Source organism: Haemorhous mexicanus, chromosome Z, assembly GCF_027477595.1.
Source record: "Haemorhous mexicanus isolate bHaeMex1 chromosome Z, bHaeMex1.pri, whole genome shotgun sequence".
Classification (NCBI taxonomy): domain Eukaryota; kingdom Metazoa; phylum Chordata; class Aves; order Passeriformes; family Fringillidae; genus Haemorhous; species Haemorhous mexicanus.
The window spans coordinates 42,423,413-42,445,082 of record NC_082381.1 but is presented as its reverse complement, the minus strand read 5'-3'; the positions used below and the strand labels follow the sequence as shown (position 1 = coordinate 42,445,082).

At 50.8% G+C, this 21,670-nt stretch overlaps 1 protein-coding gene across 1 annotated transcript; it reads right to left on the bottom strand.

Moving 5' to 3' along the window:
• Positions 1–10,854: 10,854 nt before the first annotated feature.
• LOC132322489 (serine/threonine-protein kinase PAK 3-like) lies at positions 10,855–21,330 on the bottom strand. The gene is made up of 14 exons (XM_059836979.1): positions 21,215–21,330; positions 19,914–20,095; positions 18,896–18,989; positions 18,428–18,550; positions 17,837–17,906; positions 17,376–17,556; positions 16,382–16,445; positions 15,337–15,385; positions 14,080–14,192; positions 13,438–13,555; positions 12,688–12,787; positions 12,062–12,258; positions 11,339–11,476; positions 10,855–10,944 (listed from the first exon to the last, which is right to left on the bottom strand). The coding sequence occupies exons 1-14, from the start codon at positions 21,328–21,330 to the stop codon at positions 10,855–10,857; spliced, it is 1,635 nt and encodes a 544-aa protein (XP_059692962.1).
• Between the last annotated feature and the right edge of the window lie 340 nt (positions 21,331–21,670).

The following is a 21,670-nucleotide window of genomic DNA, read 5'->3' as shown; positions in this document are numbered from 1 at the left end:
CCTGCTGTGACAGACACCGCCTGGCCTCCCTGCATTCCCCAGGGCAGCTGAGGAGCACAAAATCTGTCCCCACTGTATTTGGCAGGCGGACACTGCTCTGCACTTCATTGGCCTGTGCAGCAAAGCTCTACTGGCGAGCCAAAGCTCAGCCACAGCTCACAGCAGAGGGGAGGCCACTCGACAGCTGCAGAAGCTGCGGCGCTGCTTGACGCTTACCTCTTCTCCTGTGGCAGTCTCCACTGCCATGCACACCGTGCCAAAACCCCTGGAAACAAAACAGCAGCCATGTAACAGCCATTGGAGGAAAGCCTCTGGACACGGATCCCTTCTCCAGATTGCAAGGAAATTAGTGTCTAATCACAGCTGCAGCCACAGCCAGAGCAGGGAAAGGCTTCCATTGCTCCACACACAAATGGAGAAGGCCTCAAAACACAGGATCCTTAGACAGCTGTGTTCTGAGTCCAGAGCCGTTGGCAGCTGCTTCTCTTCAGTGCACCATACATGGGGAGGACTCTGCTTTTCTGGGGGCTTCTTGTACATTTGGCTTCTCTCAGAGAAAATGGTGCAAATCAGTCCCATTTCCAGTCAGCAGAGCCGGCTTTCTAAGGGAACAGCTTGGTGGATTCTTTGCAGGAAAGGCCTAGACCCCACAGGATCCACGAGGGCTCTGCCATCAGGCAGATGATGCCTTTTCCTCTGGAGTGCATTGGCCCCAGGCATTGCCCTGAAGCTTTGCGATTTGCCATCTCAGCTACAAAAGAGAGCTGCTTCTTTCATTTCTGCTCTTGGCTTCTAGACTAGGTGCTGGTCATCCTGACCACTGCACCTTCTTTTCAGCAAAATACTGGAAAGAAATGTTAGCCAGAGCTGCTCCCTGACAGCTGTCAGCTGCTAACTTGACCTTTGAGGCAAGGAAGTTTCTCCTCCTTTCATTCCCAAGCATTCTGTATTCTTTTGTGACATGCAGAAATTATTTCTCCTAGGAAAAGAGGCAAACAGGTGCAACACACTCGAGGGACAGGAGAGCAGCCAGGTGCTGCTCTTTGCCGCAGAAAAGACACTGCCAGCATCCAAGCTGTCTTTGCCATGCTTTCGAACCACAACTAAAGATGCTGCCCAGTACTGAGAGATCATCAGGTATCATCTTAACGCAGTGTCTGAGCAGCTTTGGAGCTTGCCTGACGTCGTTCTGGGGAGATGGGACACCAGCAAAATGCACAGGCCCTCCCTTGGAAGAAGGAACTGTGGCTGCACTCACCCTTTGCCAGTTGTTTCCAGTTCTGTGTATTCAGCCTCAGGATCTCCCTGGCTCACCAGCATCTCTGTGAAAATCCCAAGGAAAGATGCTCACTTCAAAAGAGATCCCACCCTGCAGCAGATCAGAAAGGCAGCCCCACTCTCTGGGACACTGGGCCCTTTCAACTCAGGCAGTCGGGAAACAACACCACCACCCAACCAGCACCAAACCTCAAAAACAACAGCAGCAAGACAAGCAGCCCCGCAGCACAGATGGCCTGCACAAAACTAAAAGTCTAAACTAAAATCTAAGCACGTACAGAAACAGAGGAGACAGGGACCTGAAAACTGGAACCAAGATTCTTGTCTAGCAACGTTAAGGGCAGCAGGAAAAGCAAAACTTTTCTGTTCTTGGCAATGAAAACTGTGACTTTCAAGAAATGACTTAATCTTTGCAAATATCAGAGGCGCCTTGGCTTCTGGAATCAATTGTTATCAACAGCTGCCCTTTCCAGAACAGGAAGAATATTGCAAAGTGCTTCCAGCAGTAGCACAATCTCCAGCTCTCTGCAGGACTTTGCCTAAACAATGCCCTTCTGCCTTTCAGGAGCAGCAGCTCGTGTTCCAACCTACTGTGATGGGCCCTAGGAATGAGGTCCCTCAGCCTTTAGGACAGGCTGAGTTCTGAAGATGACCTTGGCCGTGCCCCACAGGAGCTCCTTGAGGCCTCCTCATTGGCTGGGTCACGGCCTCCTGCTCAGCCAGAAACAAGCTCTGCTTTGCCTTTTGCCTCCAGGGAAGCTCAGGCAAAGCCAAACCAGGCTGAGCTGCTCTCAGAGGCAGGAGCAACAGCCCGCTGAGCCCTCACCACCTCACAGCACAACACCAGGTCCTGTGTGGAGGCCTCAGGACCCGGCACTCAGCCGAGGAGGAACAGGAGGCGGGACAGCTCACACCCACACACGCACACACAGGCACTGCTCCAGCAGACAAGGATCACAGAGGACGTACTCAGCGTGGCCAGGCACTCGTCCTCTGTCCCATCTCCCAGCCGCTCTCTGCTGCCAGAGGAGCTGGTCGTGCTCCAGATGCACGAGCTGCTCCTGCTTGACTTGCCAGCCTGGGGACTGGAGGCTCCTTCAGAGCCTTCCGCTGCAGCTCGTGCAGGTGCCAGGACACAGGAGGTGGAGCTCTGGAACAAGAAATGAAGGAGGGTCACAAATGTGCCTGGCAGAGATGCCCCTCCCATCCCATTTCAAATGCAAGCCCCTAGCAAGATGCTGCTGGCCACAGCCAGGGCTCTTCACCCCTCAGCTTTTGCAGCCCGCTTCTCCGGCTCAAGGCCCAAAATCCAAAGGCTGCTTTTACACCACGGACAAAATGACACCACAGACACTGCTAACCAAAGCTGGCACTTACTGATGTTGTTTGCTCTGGCCCAGGGCTGACAGCAGGGGCAGCTTCATCAGAAACTTCCTCCTCTTCAGCCTCTTCCTCAGGTACAGCGGCAGCCAGAGCAGGTGCTGACGCTGCCCTTCTGCTCTGTGGACACACAGCAGCATGAGGGACACAAAAGAACCTGTCATTCAGAACCTCACCTATATTCAGCTACAGGCCCTGCTGCATCTCAGCTGTTCCTTTAGCTACTGACAGCTGCTCTCTGCCGAGGGCCAGCTCCCTCCTGGGGACAGTGTCTCCTCATATCCTGCAAGCTTCTGAACTGCACCTTTGCACCGCTCTCTTCACTGGGGATGGGGAGCCTGCACAGCCACTGGGCACCAAGGGCCTCCCTTGTAGCCCAGGAGCATCCAAGGACATCCTAATGCTCCCTCTTGTCTCTTGCTAAGACAAATTCACAGCCCCTTTCACAGCAGTAGGAAGGTGATGCCTAAACATCCAGCTTCCAAGTTCCATACTCGTTTTCCAGGCCTAAGGGCCTTGGGGAAGGGCTGGAAAGATTCCAGCCCTCAGCATTTTCAGCCAGGCACAGGAGGTGCTGTCTGATCTGAAACTTGCAGCTATGCTTTGCTCCAGCCACAGGACTTCCCAGAGCTGCCACTTACTGATGCTGGATGCTCAGGCCCTGCAGTGGCAGCAGGTGCAGTTTGGTGGGCATCTTCCTCCCCTTTGGCCTCTTCTCCAGGAAGACACGCAGCCACAGGAGGCTCCGAGGTTGGTTTTGGGCGCTGCAGACAGACGCAGCGTGAGGGACACGTAACCTTCTTTATATTCAGCTCTAGAGCCAGGTGCACTAAGGAGAAATCATCTGCAGAGAAATGGGATTCCAAGGTGCTCAAACTCAAGTAAAATGAGCCAGTGAGACGGGACTGCACTCTCTGGTACAGGAGAGATTCCATCGTGGCTTCAAGTACCCAGCAGCCCCACTTCCAGCTGCTTAAAAGCTCTGGAAAGGAACTGGAGAAAACCGCCCGGGATCCTCCTGCTGCTGCTGCTGTGGCTGCAAAGAGCCCGGACTGTACTTTCATTCATCCAGCCAGGCTGGCACTGGACTGCAACAGGCCACAGCTCACAGCTTGCTCCACAATGGTCTCATGCTAGCAACGCCAGAGGCTCCTTTGCCACTCACCCAAAGACCAGATTCTCTCCAGGCGTGGGTGATGTGACCTGCAACACACAAGGGAAGAACATCCAGATGCTGTAAGAAAACTGCCTGTGCTGGGCAAGCCCACGAAAATGTCAACCCAAAGACAGAGCATTCTGCTTTCACTACATCGGCACTCCAGCAGCAACCCATGCTCTGCTGTGCCACACAGCAAGCAAGACAACAGCACAAAATACTGCCTGGTGTCTACCTTCTGTCCTCTCTGGCCACTCAACCCATAGAAACTTGAGACTGCAAGTCCCAGTGGTTCAGTCATTGCTTCTGCCCCAGCCCACCCAGCAGCAGCCACAGCTCCTCTTTTTCCTGTACTTCAGTTTTCTCAAGGCATTGCTTGAAGCAATTGCCATGAACTTACTGAAAGCCTTTCCCCAGAGAGGTTTCCCCCAAGTTCCCCTTAGCCATGGTGGCAGTTCTATCGTGACACAGCACAGGAACAGCTCCTGTGTTCAGGAGCATACAAGATCTCCTCTGAAATGTCTCTCCCAGAGGCCTTTTCCAAGCGGGTTCTGTGATTTCATCACAGAACGAATGGTTCTTGCAGCGCTCAGGAAGTGTCAAGTTCCACAGGCACATGCTGGGATGAGGGAATGCAGACAAGAAGACCTGATCTGAGGCACTTTCCCTCAGTCCTGGAGAGCAGTGCACAGCTTTTACAAGGACTCCTGCCAAGCTCTCCCAGTCTTCCCATCCTGGAAGTTCTCTTGCTTGAGCCAGCAAACCGAGGAGACTCCAGACCCCATTGCCAAAGGCTATGGCACGGCAGGAGTGGAAACCCTGCGGGCTACATTACAAAGGCTGCCCATGCCCCCCTGGCTAGAGACACCCCCTTCTTAGCTGCAGCTGTGGGCAGTGGCTTCACCCAACTAAAGGCCTCTTTGTGGCATTTGGGTTTCCATATGCTGCACTGAACAAAGACATCTACTCACGTGCCAGGTGGGTGAAAAAGTACCCAGAATAAGCCACGGAGAACGCCGTGAAAGCTGCAGCACACACTCCCTCCATGGCTTGAGCAGCGCTGCTCAAGTCTGCACCAGAAAACGCCTCTTGGGTGAAAACAGAAATACTCAGCGTCCTGCTGGCAGAGACCTCGTTGACGCGCAGGTTCCGCCTGCAGTGAGCGTGCCACAGAGCTGCTCTGCACACTGAGCCCTTCCGGGCCTCGGCACAGCAACTTTGCCTGACAACGCTGCCATGCGGCCGCTGACATCACAATAGCAGCGCCCTGGGCTGCTTTGTGAGCTCAGGCACAGAACCAGACCTTCTCTACAGCTAATGCCAACAAAAGCCTGCAGAGTTCTCCTCTACTGCAAAGCAACACAAGAAGCCCTCCTAGTCCATAACCTCTTGCTCTAGTCATCTAAGAGTAAAAAATCACACTAAGCCCCCCTGGCCCAGACTGAGAAGCTGAGCGCTGAGAAGGGTCCAGGATGTGAGGAAGCACATGAGTGCTCTTTGGCCACTATTGCTTCTGAGCAAAAAGCAGAAGGCTTCTTCCAGCTGGATCTTCCTTTGTTTTAGAAAGCAGCAAACAGGGAGAAGCACTACTTCAATTACATTTAGAGCTTTCTCCTAGGTACAGTGTTGAGGTCGGTTTGAATAATGAAGGACACTTCAATTTGAGGCCATGGGAAAACCATTTGTACTTAGGGTGAGCCAGACCTCCCACCCATGGTCCTCTTGTTCAGTTATTCAAATTATTACTAGAAAATTCTGGTTTCTCTGCATTACCACTGGGTAATTGTTGCTGCATTAATTGTAATATTCCAAATCACTCTTTCCTGTTGGATCCATTCTTCAAACCCCACCCGGATGCCTCCCCTTTTGGGAATGTATAAGTATCCTTGGAGACCCTGGACTCCAGGCTTTTTCTGGTTCATTCTTCCTACTGTGCACGCTGTTTAGTTTGTTATTTTGCTATTACATTAAAGTTGCTTTTCCAAACAACTGGATCAAGCAGTCTCTCTCATGAAAGTCAACAGGGCCAGTTCTCCAGGAAGCCACCGGCCAGGTGTCTGAGCTTGGACCAGAGCGCTTCCCCTCTTGTTATGAATATGAACGAGGCCAAACTTCCTCTGGAGAAAGAGGTTCTCCTTTATTAAAACAGCTGCAAGGAATGGCGTAGCCAGGATAAGCCCGAGCACCCACACAGCGAGCCAAAAACACAACAGTGCGCTATCCCCAAGTGCACCGGCTTGCCCCCAGAAAACAAGTTTCTAAAAAGAAGTACCTCGAACCAACCAAACTACCCCCATTTATAGCTGCCTTCAAGTCCAGGATTGGTCCATTTTGGATCTGCATGGTCATTGGTCCACTTCCAGGCTTCCCATTGGTCTTTAACGCCATTCATTCTGGACCAATCGTTTCTGCAGGGCTTAGAATAATTGGTCAGATCTTCAATCCCTCTTCGACCTTGCCGTGCCCCGCCGGACTGCCCTTCCACCAAACCCTGGACCCTTCTCCTAGAACATTCTAATAACCCCACCCCCCTTAACATAATACAATTAATGTAACGTAATTAATACAATATAATTGAACTATACCCTAACTTAACATAGCTTAACTTTTACTTATAACATCTCTCACCCGAACAGGGACCCCTGACATTCAGGGGACCTGCTGAGAACCCACCCTGCCTCCAAGAGGGGGTTGTAAGCTTTTCCCTTCTGGACGGAGTAATGCCTGGCAGAATTTTGCTGGATAAGGAGCAAGGAGGACACTGCGTTACCATCAGCCCTCTGAAGATGGTAGGAGTAGGGCTACATCTGCCCCATTTTCTGATTTCCCCTTTGTTAGTGTTTCCAAAGCTGCTGTAAAATGGGAGCACGGATGTCTGTAGTGGAGAGAGACACTTACAAATCATTCAAGTTGAGACTAGAGAACCGAGGAAAAAAAATTGAAAAAAAGGAGCTTCAAGAATTTGTTTGATGGGTCTTCAAAGATGCCATAGAAATCACTGAATCTAAGTTAAATCCTACTCTCTACTAGGACTCAGTTGGAAAAGGCATTAACAGTTTGGCTGAAAATTGGAATTGCTCAGCACAAAATTAATTCCTATTTTTCAAAAAATGTATGATGTATTCCAGTTGGAGGAAGAGGAGAGAAAGATGAAAATATAATTGCTTGGAGAAGAGAAAAAATTACTAGCGCCTCTCCTGACTGCCAGCATCAATCCATCCCTTCAGTGGGAAGCGGAATCAACCCTAGAGGACTAAACAGTTTACAAACCTGGCAGTCAGATGTAACACAATATCCATCCTTTCCTGGATTCAAATATATACATTTTTCTGTTGATACTTTTTCAGGAGCTCTCTTTGCTACTTCACACACCCTGGGAAAAAGCCCTAGACATTATCAAACACTTTTCACAACTTTTCTCTTTAGAGATAAAGGAAATCCTCAGAATTCCTATAGGAATTCCTAAAGAATTCTTAAAGGAATTCTGAGGAAAAGATACATCTTTAGGAATTCCTCAGAAAATATATACAAATAATGGCCATGGGTACAATTCACACAAAGTACAACAATTTTTTAACTTATGGGGAGTAAGTTACAGGTATTCTCCATTCCTCCACATGACAATCAGTAATTGAAAGGACACACATTCTTTGAAAGACCTTTTAGAAAAACAAAAATGGAGGCCTTATCAACAGTAGAAAGGCTGTCTAAGCCATGTATGGTTTTAACCTTCTTAAAAATTAATTTATGGAATCCATACTGCCAGTTTTTTGACATCTTAGCAATTGCACCCAAGCCAAGCTGAAGGAGAGACCACCAGTTCTGATCAAGGACCCTGAGACTTCACCAATCTCTGGCCCCTTTCTGTTAATTCCATGGGGTAGGGGTTATGCTTGTGTATCCACAGGTACAGGACCCAGGGGGATCCCCGCCAAGAACATTAAGCCACATCTACAGCCACCACCAGAAACAGCAACAAACCCCAACAACTGACACCAAGAAAAAGAAGGAGACAAGAGAAAGGGGAGCTCCCACAGCAGGTTGAAAACTTGGATCTCCTTCTTCCTCTGTTGCACCTTCCTTCTTCTTGGTGCTACTTGGATAGTGCCGCAACCAAAACAAAATATTAGCACATGGACATGGCTGTCAGGACTTATAAGGTTTGTGCTGTATGAACTTATCTGACCACAGTGATTCTGTTTAGCCCAGCAGAAGCTTTTTTGCAGAAAGGGGTGGATAAACTTCAAATCAAAGAGGGAACCAATTGGATTAACAACCTTTTGAAAGGAAGGCATCTATCATCCAAATTGATCTCTATTATAAAGACTGGGCAAGTAATTTTGCTAGTAGTGATGTAGATAATACTTATTTCTTCTTGTATTTTCAAGTTAATGTTTAAAACCCTAGAAAAAACAGTTTTCCTTTCTACCTTAGAAAAACAAAAAAAGGGAGATGTTGGGGGTAGTGTGAATAATGAAGAAGACTTCAATTTGAGGCCATGGGAAAACCCTCTTTAATTACGGTGAGCAAGAGCTCCCACCCATGAGCCTCTCCTTCAGTTATTCAAATTATTCCTAGAAAGTCCTGATTTCTCTGCATTACCGTTGGATAATTATTACTACATTACTTCTAAAATTCCTAATACTTCTTTCCTGTTGGATCCATTCCTCAAACCCTGCCGGAACCCCTCCCTTTTTGGGAATCTATAAGTACCCCTGCAGAAACTGGAACCCAGCTTTTTCTGGTTTGTTCTTCCTACTGTGCACGCTGTTTAGTTTGTTGTTTCGCTATTACACTAAAGTTGCTTTTCCGAACAATTGGATCAAGCAGTCTCTCTCCTCAAAGTCGCCAGGGCCATTTCTTGGATAAGCCACTTGCCAACGACCCAGGATAGAATCAGAGGGCTTCAGTACAGAGCCAAGGTCATGGATACACTTTTTATTCAAAACATATTACATCATGGCCATGGGTGTGATTTCAGCAGGGAAATGCCATGACAGGAAATGAAAGGAGGATCCTTCTGTCTGACTCACTCTAACAGAGAGGCCTTGGGAACAAAGCACCACCACCATTTTTTTCCCCCATTTTTGTCCCTCCACAGTAATTTTTAAGACATGGGACTGAGATGAGATGCACGGAAGTGACAGCTCTGACACACAGCTGAAACCATCAGGGCCAGGGTGGCATGTGGCACTGTTTTTCCACACCAGCACAACAAGGCAACCCAGAATGATGACACTGAAACCAAGTGAGTTCAGCCAAGCCAAAAGGGAGTCCAGCCAAGCCAAGTGCAGCCCAGCAGGGTGGTAGGAAGAGGCAGTGAAGCGGCAGATCCCATTCCCACACACATGCCCAGCGTGGCGGGCTGATGGCAGCGGCAGTGCCAAACAGAGCTCCGCAGGGAGACAGACACCCATCGCCATTGCCACTGCCACCATCACTGCCGCACAGAGGGAGGAGAAACTGCCACTGCAGGTCCACAGCTGCTCCAGGCAGCACCAGCAGCCCCCATCTACCATCAGAACCATTCCGTAAGCCCTCGCCATCCTGTCTTTGCTCCGGCGCCCTATGTGACACTCTACCTTTCTTGGCTACGCCATTGCATACTTCGCACAATTTTCTTCTTATTCTTTCATACTGCTTTATTTTTTACCTTCGCTACATTGTAACTCTAACATCTTTAGCTTCTCATAAATTGTTTTTTTCCATTGTCCCCCTCCATTGTGGTGGAGAAGGAGAGAGAGAGGAGAGACTTTACAAGGTTTATATCAAGAAGAGGACACAAAAAGGAGGGAAGGCCTTAGAAAGGAAAAACACACCTCATGCTGCCTCATTTGGAACAAATAAATGTGTAATTTTCTTAAAATCCAGCCACAAAGACTCTTTGGAATCTTGAGAGCCAAGCAGCACAGGAACCTGGAAACCTTGTTGTGAGATGTCGCAAGTTCGGGCTTGCTAGGGCCCTGTGGATGGAAGAGGCTTTAAATGCCAAGTCACGGTGAAATAGCAAAATAAGCCCCTTCTTCTGCCTTTGGGACCCCAGCTTATCTCTCTTTAACCCCACAGGTTGCTTCTCCTTAACCCCTGCTATTAGACAATTTCTGATCCCCTCTCGCCCTCTTTAGTGGGCTGTTTTAGCCCATTCTAGTTAGCAGAGCCGTGGCTGGAACCCTTCACAGACCCCAATAAAGCCATCGCTGTGGAACTCCAGAGCTGCCTTCTCCTCTCTCCTGTCTGTCTTTCGGTGGGATTGCATGGTTCCTAGGCAAGCCAAAGAGCTGGAAATCATAAAAGAGCTGATATTCACTAAAGACCTCATATCCCTTAAGCTTGCGAAGGTTGCCTGTGGCTAAGAGTGGCTTGGGCACTCGCACAGTCTGTCCCCAAAGGACTAAGCTATCAATCCTGTGCTGCCTGCTCAGGGGCAAACCTGCCCAGCAGGAAGCCGGAAGAGTGGGACAGTAGAGGACATTGCTGGCTCAGAACCTTTCAGGAGCATGTCTGTGGGGAAAGGGGCAAATCAAGCCTTGCCCTGCTGAGGCGATGCCCTACTCTGCACGCCCCACTCCCCCAGGCCTGCATCCCAGCCCAGCAGTGGCCGCTGGTCCCTGGCACACCAGAGGCAATGCTCCACACCTGTGTCTGGAGCCCCTATCCTAGCACCTAAATGGCCAGGCAAGTGGGAGCCCCATGTGGGGAAAGGCCCCAGGAAAGCCAGAGGGTACTTCTGACCTCGGGATATGTGGCCACCACATGTCTTGACCCTGCCTCCTCTTAGAATTTCTATCAGCTGAACATCACTGGAAGCAGGAGTGGTAGAGTTTATTCACAGGGTGAGAACAAAGGGAAGCTTCCAGCACAGTGAAAGTTTTATTTATTCTAGTATTTATTTTGACTATCAGGCTAAACAAACTACAAACTATGAGCCATAAAATAGAAACAACAAACTATGAGCTATATACTAGAAACTTCAAACTACGAGCTATAAACTACAAACTAGAAACTGCAAACTACAAAAACATCAGTGGCCTCTTCCAGGGCTAGTATCTCCTGTCGGCCATAAACTGCTGCGTTGCCACGATCAGAGGCGTCAGGTCGGAGGTCGGCTTGGCTGATGTTACAAATGGATGCTGCCCAAAGAGAAAAAGAAAACATGAACTTCTACTTTCCTCACAGGCTGAAACAGGCTTTCTCTGGCTACCAGAAAGGTACAGAAAGCAGAAGGGAGGGCATTCTGGGCACCTCTGCCTCCACCTCCAGGATCTTACTACAAGAGGCAAACATGGCTCCCAATCCCACAAATCCATTATTCCAGATGTCTTCAGCTTAAGGAGATCTGGTCGAGGTGACCTTGAAAGGCTCCTCCCAAGGCATCCTAGGCCAGGATTCTCCCCTGTTTTCCTTTGAAAAGCCCCCAGACTGGAGATCTTAGCAGCGGGGCCCAGCAGACGCCTTGGAATTGAGCAGGTGAGGAGCCCCTGGCAGCGGGCAGCTGGCGCAGCCTGCAGCCGCTTTGCCTTTTACCTGCAGGAGTTCCTGGGCAGACCAGCGCCTGTCCTCCTCCCTCTCCAGGCAGCAGTGCAGGAAGTCTCGCAACCACGCGGACTGTTGCCTGGGCTTCTGCAGCTTTGGCCTGCCCCCGCTGCTGATCAGCTGTTGAACCTAGAGAAGAAGGAAATGTCACTCTCTGCCTGTCTCCTTCACACCCCAAACTGCTCACACAGACCCCACTGGACAGGCTCCACTCTCCGGTGGCACTTTCCTCCCTGCCAGAGCCAGGGACATACCTTTCCTACTCCTACTGAAAGAACCCAAAGGCAGAGGCAGCCATAGCCAGTCCAATACGCAAAGGCTCTTGCCTTCACCCTGATTTCACTGGCTGATGGAATTAGGAGCAACTCCATCAGCAAAAGCACACTTGGCTTCTCTCAGCACTGACACCAGCTCTACAGGCCATTTGGAAGACGGACTTTCGCCTAACTCTACTGTTTCCAAGGATCACTCCATAAAATGCAGCTCAGCACTGCTCACTGCTCTCTTGGGCAGAGCTCCTACCAAGCAAAATGCATCACGATTTTTTCTGCTGTTCCTGCACTGAAATGACAAGGGGATGATCTGGACAAGGAGCACGAGAGACTGTGCAGCCTGGAACCTATCATTTTCAGGTGTTCGCAAGCTTCCCAGGCAGAAGAATGGGAGCAGATTTTGTTTGAGTGACAGCAGTATCTGAGAGCAGTTGCAGCGCACCGTGCGGGAGGTTTTCATCCGGTAAGGAGGCGCTCCTTCCACCATCTCGATGCCCACAATGCCAAAGGACCAGATGTCCACTTTGGGGCCATAGAGCTTCCTGGTGAAGATTTCTGGCGCCATCCAGTAAGTGGTCCCAACAGCTGATCTCCGTTTGCTCTGCTCAGCGGTGAGCTGAGCAGCGAGGCCAAAATCAGCTGAGGAGCAAAAACAAGCCAGCGTGAATGAGGAAAGCAAACAAAAGAAATCCCCACTGTTCCAATGTCCAAGAAGGCAGTGTGGTTCCCAGCTGCCATAAAGGGGCCATGCTGCCATTCCTCGGGCCTGCAGCTGAGGAAATACGGAATTGGCTACTTAGCAAAAGCCCCCAGTTCCAGTCAGTGCCTTTTAGTCCCCTGAAGCTATTAGACTGTAAGTGCCTTGCTTGAGAAGGGACACACACACAACCCAAAGGCACTCCTGAGCCCTTGTTCCCAGCAACACCTCCCTGCCCCTTGAGGCTGTGCTCTGTGCTTGCAGCAGGGCAGCCTGCACTGCCACAGGCAGCACTGCAGGGAACCAGCAGTCACCCAAAGGCAGCCCCACAGCGCAGCCTGCCACGGCTGAGACTGGCCAACAACACCCACCCAACTTGACAGATCCGTCCAGACCCAGGAGAATGTTGTGGCTTTTGATGTCTCGGTGGATCACTTGCTTGGAGTGAAGGAAATCCAGGCCTTGCAGGCACTGAGAGACGAAAAAGAAACACCAGCCTAAGTGGATTTCATTCCACAAGCAGGGAAGTGACACTTCTGCAGCGCTGCAACATTCCTGGGGGATGCTGAGCCATGGCAGGACAGGCTGCTGGCAAGGGCAAGAGCTTGCTGCTCCAACACAAGGACAGCAGGGCCTTTCTAAGTGAGGCTGTGTTTGCTTCTGAAAGAGAAAGGGCAATTCTTCCTCTGGCCAGTGCCCTGCAAACACAGACTGAAGGAGCACTGCTGCAGTGGCTGTGCTCTCTCCAGTCAGACAACAGTAGATGCTTTTGCAAACACCACTTTGAGTGCAAGGCTCTCCTTTGAGGCTGAACTCTCTGAGAGTCCTGTGAGGATCTCCTTGTCTTTGCCACTTGTTTGACATTGCGCCGTGAGCACCTTTGCCCTTCCGGGGAAGGAACGCAGCATACACAGGCTCCAGGCAAGTGTTTAGAGAGGCAAACACAAACACTCTAGAAGAAGGGCAGGGACACTGGCAGGCACTTCAGATACTCTTGCTACTGCCAGTCATTAGAGAAAGGCAGAAAGGAAGCTTGGAAGATGAAATCTTTCCTCTCCTTGTCACCCATGTGGAAGGACCATCCTGGCCAAGGCATGGGAAGCACAAGCGCCATCCCTTACCTCCCGAGAGACAGCTGCTATTTCTCCTTCTGCCATACGAGTCTCCCTGATGACATCGTGTAAGGAGCCTCCATCCATGTATTCCATCACGAGCCAGAGTTCCTCGTCCACCAGGTAGCTGAAAGGAGGAAACAACAGCCTGGAGGTGAATGTGCGCACTTACACGACCTGATGGATTCTTGTTTCTGTGTCTCTCTCCGAGGAAGACAGGAGGAAGTGAGGAGTCATTCACTACGCTCTACAGGCCTTGAACTCTGGGCAGTCTAAAAGACTGCTTGCTATCCACACCAACGCAACAGGTCGAGGGAAACACAACCTACAGTGCTTTGTCAGCACTTCAGACCCCTGGGGAAACAATCAAACCCCCAACCAAACATAACTATGGGGAGAGAGGACAGGAACTTTGAGGCTGGTGGCTCAGTAAGATGGGGCCCAGTCTTGTCTTTGAAAGCGCCCTTCAAACTCGGTATGCCAGAAAGATTAACGCAGTCCCAATGCAATCTCCTCCCAAGATGCCGTAGATCAGCCCAGAAACAGGAATTAACAGCTCCATCCTCTACCAGCGGCCAAAGCAGTGGTTGTTGAACCTCTGGCTTGCAGGATGTGAATGACCTTTCCTGGCAGAACAGCAGAACCACTCACCTGTCTAGATAGTTCACAAGGTTGGCATGCTTATTGCCACGCATCACCTGGATTTCATTCAGGCACAGCTCGCTGCCGCTCTCTTGCGCGAGACTAATTTTCTTTATGGCCACCTAAAACGACACAGAAAACCATGAACCAAAGAAGTCTGTGGCACAGGACCACAAGGGCAACACAGAGACAGTGATTATGGGGTGATAGTGCTGGGCTGGGCCAAGCTGCCTTGGGACTGGACATCAGACCACGTGCTTGGGCACCTCCCAGGACACAGAGCCACACACCCTTTGCCTTGTAAACCTGGGAGAAACACGGTCTAAGCTCTCCACCTCAAAGCTCTAACAACACTCACTGAGCCCTGGGCCAGTCTTCCCCCAGGTCTTCCCCATGGTCTCATTCCCATTTTCATTCACACACCTCTTGCAAGCAGGAACCCATTTGGTGCCAGTAAAAATGAAGCAAAACTGCTGGGAAACCTTTGGCACTTCTAGGGGCTTGATCATTACTCCAGCAACCACTGGCATTCTCCAGTGCACAACTACAAAGCAAACTCTTACAGGCATGGCAGATAAAATGCTGTCCTAAAAACATCCTGAGGGCTCTTCCCCCTAAGAATTACAGCCCTTCATACTTCAAGGAAAAATTGCCAGGACGGTGAAAACATCCTTAGTGACACCTCCAAATAACGCAACCCTGGAATTTCCTCACTTTCAGGAATTTTCATTTCACTCCACCGAAATACTTTCCTTCACACCACTGACATTTGCAATTACTGCCTGACTTCAAAAAGAAAAAACCCCGGCCTTGATCTTCTAGGGATATACACCGGGCTGTAAACACGGCTTAGGCCCTTGAGAGACTCCTTGCAGACCTCGCTCTCATAGCACAGTTCCAAGGGCAGCACTGCAGGCGGCTACAGAACTACCAGCACGATTCCCATGTATCTGCTTCCAGCCAGAAATGAGAATTCAGGAAGCCTGCAGCCCCAAAGAGCAGTGCCATGCTCTGAGAGACCACCTGGGCACTCAGACCCAGCCAGCGTGTCCTGCTGTGACAGACACCGCCTGGCCTCCCTGCATTCCCCAGGGCAGCTGAGGAGCACAAAATCTGTCCCCACTGTATTTGGCAGGCGGACACTGCTCTGCACTTCATTGGCCTGTGCAGCAAAGCTCTACTGGCGAGCCAAAGCTCAGCCACAGCTCACAGCAGAGGGGAGGCCACTCGACAGCTGCAGAAGCTGCGGCGCTGCTTGACGCTTACCTCTTCTCCTGTGGCAGTCTCCACTGCCATGCACACCGTGCCAAAACCCCTGGAAACAAAACAGCAGCCATGTAACAGCCATTGGAGGAAAGCCTCTGGACACGGATCCCTTCTCCAGATTGCAAGGAAATTAGTGTCTAATCACAGCTGCAGCCACAGCCAGAGCAGGGAAAGGCTTCCATTGCTCCACACACAAATGGAGAAGGCCTCAAAACACAGGATCCTTAGACAGCTGTGTTCTGAGTCCAGAGCCGTTGGCAGCTGCTTCTCTTCAGTGCACCATACATGGGGAGGACTCTGCTTTTCTGGGGGCTTCTTGTACATTTGGCTTCTCTCAGAGAAAATGGTGCAAATCAGTCCCATTTCCAGTCAGCAGAGCCGGCTTTCTAAGGGAACAGCTTGGTGGATTCTTTGCAGGAAAGGCCTAGACCCCACAGGATCCACGAGGGCTCTGCCATCAGGCAGATGATGCCTTTTCCTCTGGAGTGCATTGGCCCCAGGCATTGCCCTGAAGCTTTGCGATTTGCCATCTCAGCTACAAAAGAGAGCTGCTTCTTTCATTTCTGCTCTTGGCTTCTAGACTAGGTGCTGGTCATCCTGACCACTGCACCTTCTTTTCAGCAAAATACTGGAAAGAAATGTTAGCCAGAGCTGCTCCCTGACAGCTGTCAGCTGCTAACTTGACCTTTGAGGCAAGGAAGTTTCTCCTCCTTTCATTCCCAAGCATTCTGTATTCTTTTGTGACATGCAGAAATTATTTCTCCTAGGAAAAGCGGCAAACAGGTGCAACACACTCGAGGGACAGGAGAGCAGCCAGGTGCTGCTCTTTGCCGCAGAAAAGACACTGCCAGCATCCAAGCTGTCTTTGCCAAGCTGCTTTCGAACCACAGCTAAAGATGCTGCCCAGTACTGAGAGATCATCAGGTATCATCTTAACGCAGTGTCTGAGCAGCTTTGGAGCTTGCCTGACGTCGTTCTGGGGAGATGTGACACCAGCAAAATGCACAGGCCCTCCCTTGGAAGAAGGAACTGTGGCTGCACTCACCCTTTGCCAATTGTTTCCAGTTCTGTGTATTCAGCCTCAGGATCTCCCTGGCTCACCAGCATCTCTGTGAAAATCCCAAGGAAAGATGCTCACTTCAAAAGAGATCCCACCCTGCAGCAGATCAGAAAGGCAGCCCCACTCTCTGGGACACTGGGCCCTTTCAACTCAGGCAGTCGGGAAACAACACCACCACCCAACCAGCACCAAACCTCAAAAACAACAGCAGCAAGACAAGCAGCCCCGCAGCACAGATGGCCTGCACAAAACTAAAAGTCTAAACTAAAATCTAAGCACGTGCAGAAACAGTCAGAGGAGACAGGGATCTGAAAACGGGAACCAAGATTCTTGTCTAGCAATGTTAAGGGCAGCAGGAAAAGCAAAACTTTTCTGTTCTTGGCAATGAAAACTGTGACTTTCAAGAAATGACTTAATCTTTGCAAATATCAGAGGCGTCTTGGCTTCTGGAATCAATTGTTATCAACAGCTGCCCTTTCCAGAACAGGAAGAATATTGCAAAGTGCTTCCAGCAGTAGCACAATCTCCAGCTCTCTGCAGGACTTTGCCTAAACAATGCCCTTCTGCCTTTCAGGAGCAGCAGCTCGTGTTCAAACCTACTGTGATGGGCCTTAGGAATGAGGTCCCTCAGCCTTTAGGACAGGCTGAGTTCTGAAGATGACCTTGGCCGTGCCCCACAGGAGCTCCTTGAGGCCTCCTCATTGGCTGGGTCACGGCCTCCTGCTCAGCCAGAAACAAGCTCTGCTTTGCCTTTTGCCTCCAGGGAAGCTCAGGCAAAGCCAAACCAGGCTGAGCTGCTCTCAGAGGCAGGAGCATCAGCCCGCTGAGCCCTCACCACCTCACAGCACAACACCAGGTCCTGTGTGGAGGCCGCAGGACCCGGCACTCAGCTGAGGAGGAACAGGAGGCGGGACAGCTCACACCCACACACGCACACACAAGGCACTGCTCCAGCAGACAAGGATCACAGAGGACGTACTCAGCGTGGCCAGGCACTCGTCCTCTGTCCCCTCTCCCAGCCGCTCTCTGCTGCCAGAGGAGCTGGTCGTGCTCCAGATGCACGAGCTGCTCCTGCTTGACTTGCCAGCCTGGGGACTGGAGGCTCCTTCAGAGCCTTCCGCTGCAGCTCGTGCAGGTGCCAGGACACAGGAGGTGGAGCTCTGGAACAAGAAATGAAGGAGGGTCACAAATGTGCCTGGCAGAGATGCCCCTCCCATCCCATTTCAAATGCAAGCCCCTAGCAAGATGCTGCTGGCCACAGCCAGGGCTCTTCACCCCTCAGCTTTTGCAGCCCGCTTCTCTGGCTCAAGGCCCAAAATCCAAAGGCTGCTTTTACACCACGGACAAAATGACACCACAGACACTGCTAACCAAAGCTGGCACTTACTGATGTTGTTTGCTCTGGCCCAGGGCTGACAGCAGGGGCAGCTTCATCAGCACCTTCCTCCTCTTCACCCTCTCCCTCAGGTACAGCGGCAGCCAGAGCAGGTGCTGACGCTGCCCTTCTGCTCTGTGGACACACAGCAGCACGAGGGACACAAAAGAACCTGTCATTCAGAACCTCACCTATATTCAGCTACAGGCCCTGCTGCATCTCAGCTGTTCCTTTAGCTACTGACAGCTGCTCTCTGCCGAGGGCCAGCTCCCTCCTGGGGACAGTGTCTCCTCATATCCTGCAAGCTTCTGAACTGCATCTTTGCACCACTCTCTTCACTGGGGATGGGGAGCCTGCACAGCCACTGGGCACCAAGGGCCTCCCTTGTAGCCCAGGAGCATCCAAGGACATCCTAATGCTCCCTCTTGTCTCTTGCTAAGACAAATTCACAGCCCCTTTCACAACAGTAGGAAGGTGATGCCTAAACATCCAACTTCCAAGTTCCACACCGCTTTTCAAGGCCTAAGTGCCTTGGGGAAGGGCTGGAAAGATTCCAGCCCTCAGCATCTTCAGCCAGGTACAGGAGGTGCTGTCTGATCTGAAACTTGCAGCTATGCTTTGCTCCAGCCACAGGACTTCCCAGAGCTGCCACTTACTGATGCTGGATGCTCAGGCCCTGCAGTGGCAGCAGGTGCAGTTTGGTGGGCATCTTCCTCCCCTTTGGCCTCTTCTCCAGGAAGACACGCAGCCACAGGAGGCTCCGAGGTTGGTTTTGGGCTCTGCAGACAGACGCAGCGTGAGGGACACGTAACCTTCTTTATATTCAGCTCAAGAGCCAGGTGCACTAAGGAGAAATCATCTGCAGAGAAATGGGATTCCAAGGTGCTCAAACTCAAGTAAAATGAGCCAGTGAGACGGGACTGCACTCTCTGGTACAGGAGAAATTCCATCGTGGCTTCAAGCACCCAGCAGCCCCACTTCCAGCTGCTTAAAAGCTCTGGAAAGGAACTGGAGAAAACAGCCCGGGATCCTCCTGCTGCTGCTGCTGTGGCTGCAAAGAGCCCGGACTGTACTTTCATTCATCCAGCCAGGCTGGCACTGGACTGCAACAGGCCACAGCTCACAGCTTGCTCCACAATGGTCTAATGCTACCAACGCCAGAGGCTCCTTTGCCACTCACCCAAAGACCAGATTCTCTCCAGGCGTGGGTGATGTGACCTGCAACACACAGGGGAAGAACAACCAGATGCTGTAAGAAAACTGCCTGTGCTGGGCAAGCCCACGAAAATGTCAACCCAAAGACAGAGCATTCTGCTTTCACTACATCGGCACTCCAGCAGCAACCCATGCTCTGCTGTGCCACACAGCAAGCAAGACAACAGCACAAAATACTGCCTGGTGTTTACCTTCTGTCCACTCTGGCCACTCAACCCATAGAAACTTGAGACTGCAAGTCCCAGTGGTTCAGTCATTGCTTCTGCCCCAGCCCACCCAGCAGCAGCCACAGCTCCTCTCTTTCCTGTACTTCAGTTTTCTCAAGGCATTGCTTGCAGCAATTGCCATGAACTTACTGAAAGCCTTTCCCCAGAGAGGTTTCCCCCAAGTTTCCCTTAGCCATGGTGCCAGTTCTATCGTGACACAGCACAGGAACAGCTCCTGTGTTCAGGAGCATACAAGATCTCCTCTGAAATGTCTCTCCCAGAGGCCTTTTCCAAGCGGGTTCTGTGATTTCATCACAGAACGAATGGTTCTTGCAGCGCTCAGGAAGTGTCAAGTTCCACAGGCACATGCTGGGATGAGGGAATGCAGACAAGAAGACCTGATCTGAGGCACTTTCCCTCAGTCCTGGAGAGCAGTGCACAGCTTTTACAAGGACTCCTGCCAAGCTCTCCCAGTCTTCCCATCCTGGAAGTTCTCTTGCTTGAGCCAGCAAACCGAGGAGACTCCAGACCCCATTGCCAAAGGCTATGGCACGGCAGGAGTGGAAACCCTGCGGGCTACATTACAAATGCTGCCCACGTCCCCCTGGCTAGAGACACCCCCTTCTTAGCTGCAGCTGTGGGCAATGGCTTCACCCAACTAAAGGCCTCTTTGTGGCATTTGGGTTTCCATATGCTGCACTGAACAAAGACATCTACTTACGTGCCAGGTGGGTGAAAAAGTACCCAGAATAAGCCACGGAGAACGCCGTGAAAGCTGCAGCACACACTCCCTCCATGGCTTGAGCAGCACTGCTCAAGTCTGCACCAGACAACGCCTCTTGGGTGAAAACAGAAATACTCAGCGTCCTGCTGGCAGAGACCTCGTCGACGCGCAGGTTCCGCCTGCAGTGAGCGTGCCACAGAGCTGCTCTGCACACTGAGCCCTTCCGGGCCTCGGCACAGCAACTTTGCCTGACAACGCTGCCATGCGGCCGCTGACATCACAATAGCAGCGCCCTGGGCTGCTTTGTGAGCTCAGGCACAGAACCAGACCTTCTCTACAGCTAATGCCAACAAAAGCCTGCAGAGTTCTCCTCTACTGCAAAGCAACACAAAAAGCCCTCCTTGTCCATAACCTCTTGCTCTAGTCATCTAAGAGTAAAAAATCACACTAAGCCTTTCTAGCCCTCACTGAGAAGCTGAGCGCTGAGAAGGGACCAGGATGTGAGGAAGCACATGAGTGCTCTTTGGCCACTATTGCTTCTGAGCAAAAAGCAGAAGGCTTCTTCCAGCTGGATCTTCCTTTGTTTTAGAAAGCAGCAAACAGGGAGAAGCACTACTTCAATTACATTTAGAGCTTTCTCCTAGGTACAGTGTTGAGGTCGGTTTGAATAATGAAGGACACTTCAATTTGAGGCCATGGGAAAACCATTTGTACTTAGGGTGAGCCAGACCTCCCACCCATGGTCCTCTTGTTCAGTTATTCAAATTATTACTAGAAAATTCTGGTTTCTCTGCATTACCACTGGGTAATTGTTGCTGCATTAATTGTAATATTCCAAATCACTCTTTCCTGTTGGATCCATTCTTCAAACCCCACCCGGATGCCTCCCCTTTTGGGAATGTATAAGTATCCTTGGAGACCCTGGACTCCAGGCTTTTTCTGGTTCATTCTTCCTACTGTGCACGCTGTTTAGTTTGTTATTTTGCTATTACATTAAAGTTGCTTTTCCAAACAACTGGATCAAGCAGTCTCTCTCATCAAAGTCAACAGGGCCAGTTCTCCAGGAAGCCACCGGCCAGGTGTCTGAGCTTGGACCAGAGCGCTTCCCCTCTTGTTATGAATATGAACGAGGCCAAACTTCCTCTGGAGAAAGAGGTTCTCCTTTATTAAAATAGCTGCAAGGAATGGCGTACCCAGGATAAGCCCGAGCACCCACACAGCGAGCCAAAAACACAACAGTGCGCTATCCCCAAGTGCACCGGCTTGCCCCCAGAAAACAAGTTTCTAAAAAGAAGTACCTTGAACCAACCAAACTACCCCCATTTATAGCTGCCTTCAAGTCCAGGATTGGTCCATTTTGGATCTGCATGGTCATTGGTCCACTTCCAGGCTTCCCATTGGTCTTTAACGCCATTCATTCTGGACCAATCGTTTCTGCAGGGCTTAGAATAATTGGTCAGATCTTCAATCCCTCTTCGACCTTGCCGTGCCCCGCCGGACTGCCCTTCCACCAAACCCTGGACCCTTCTCCTAGAACATTCTAATAACCCCACCCCCCTTAACATAATACAATTAATGTAACGTAATTAATACAATATAATTGAACTATACCCTAACTTAACATAGCTTAACTTTTACTTATAACATCTCTCACCCGAACAGGGACCCCTGACATTCAGGGGACCTGCTGAGAACCCACCCTGCCTCCAAGAGGGGGTTGTAAGCTTTTCCCTTCTGGACGGAGTAATGCCTGG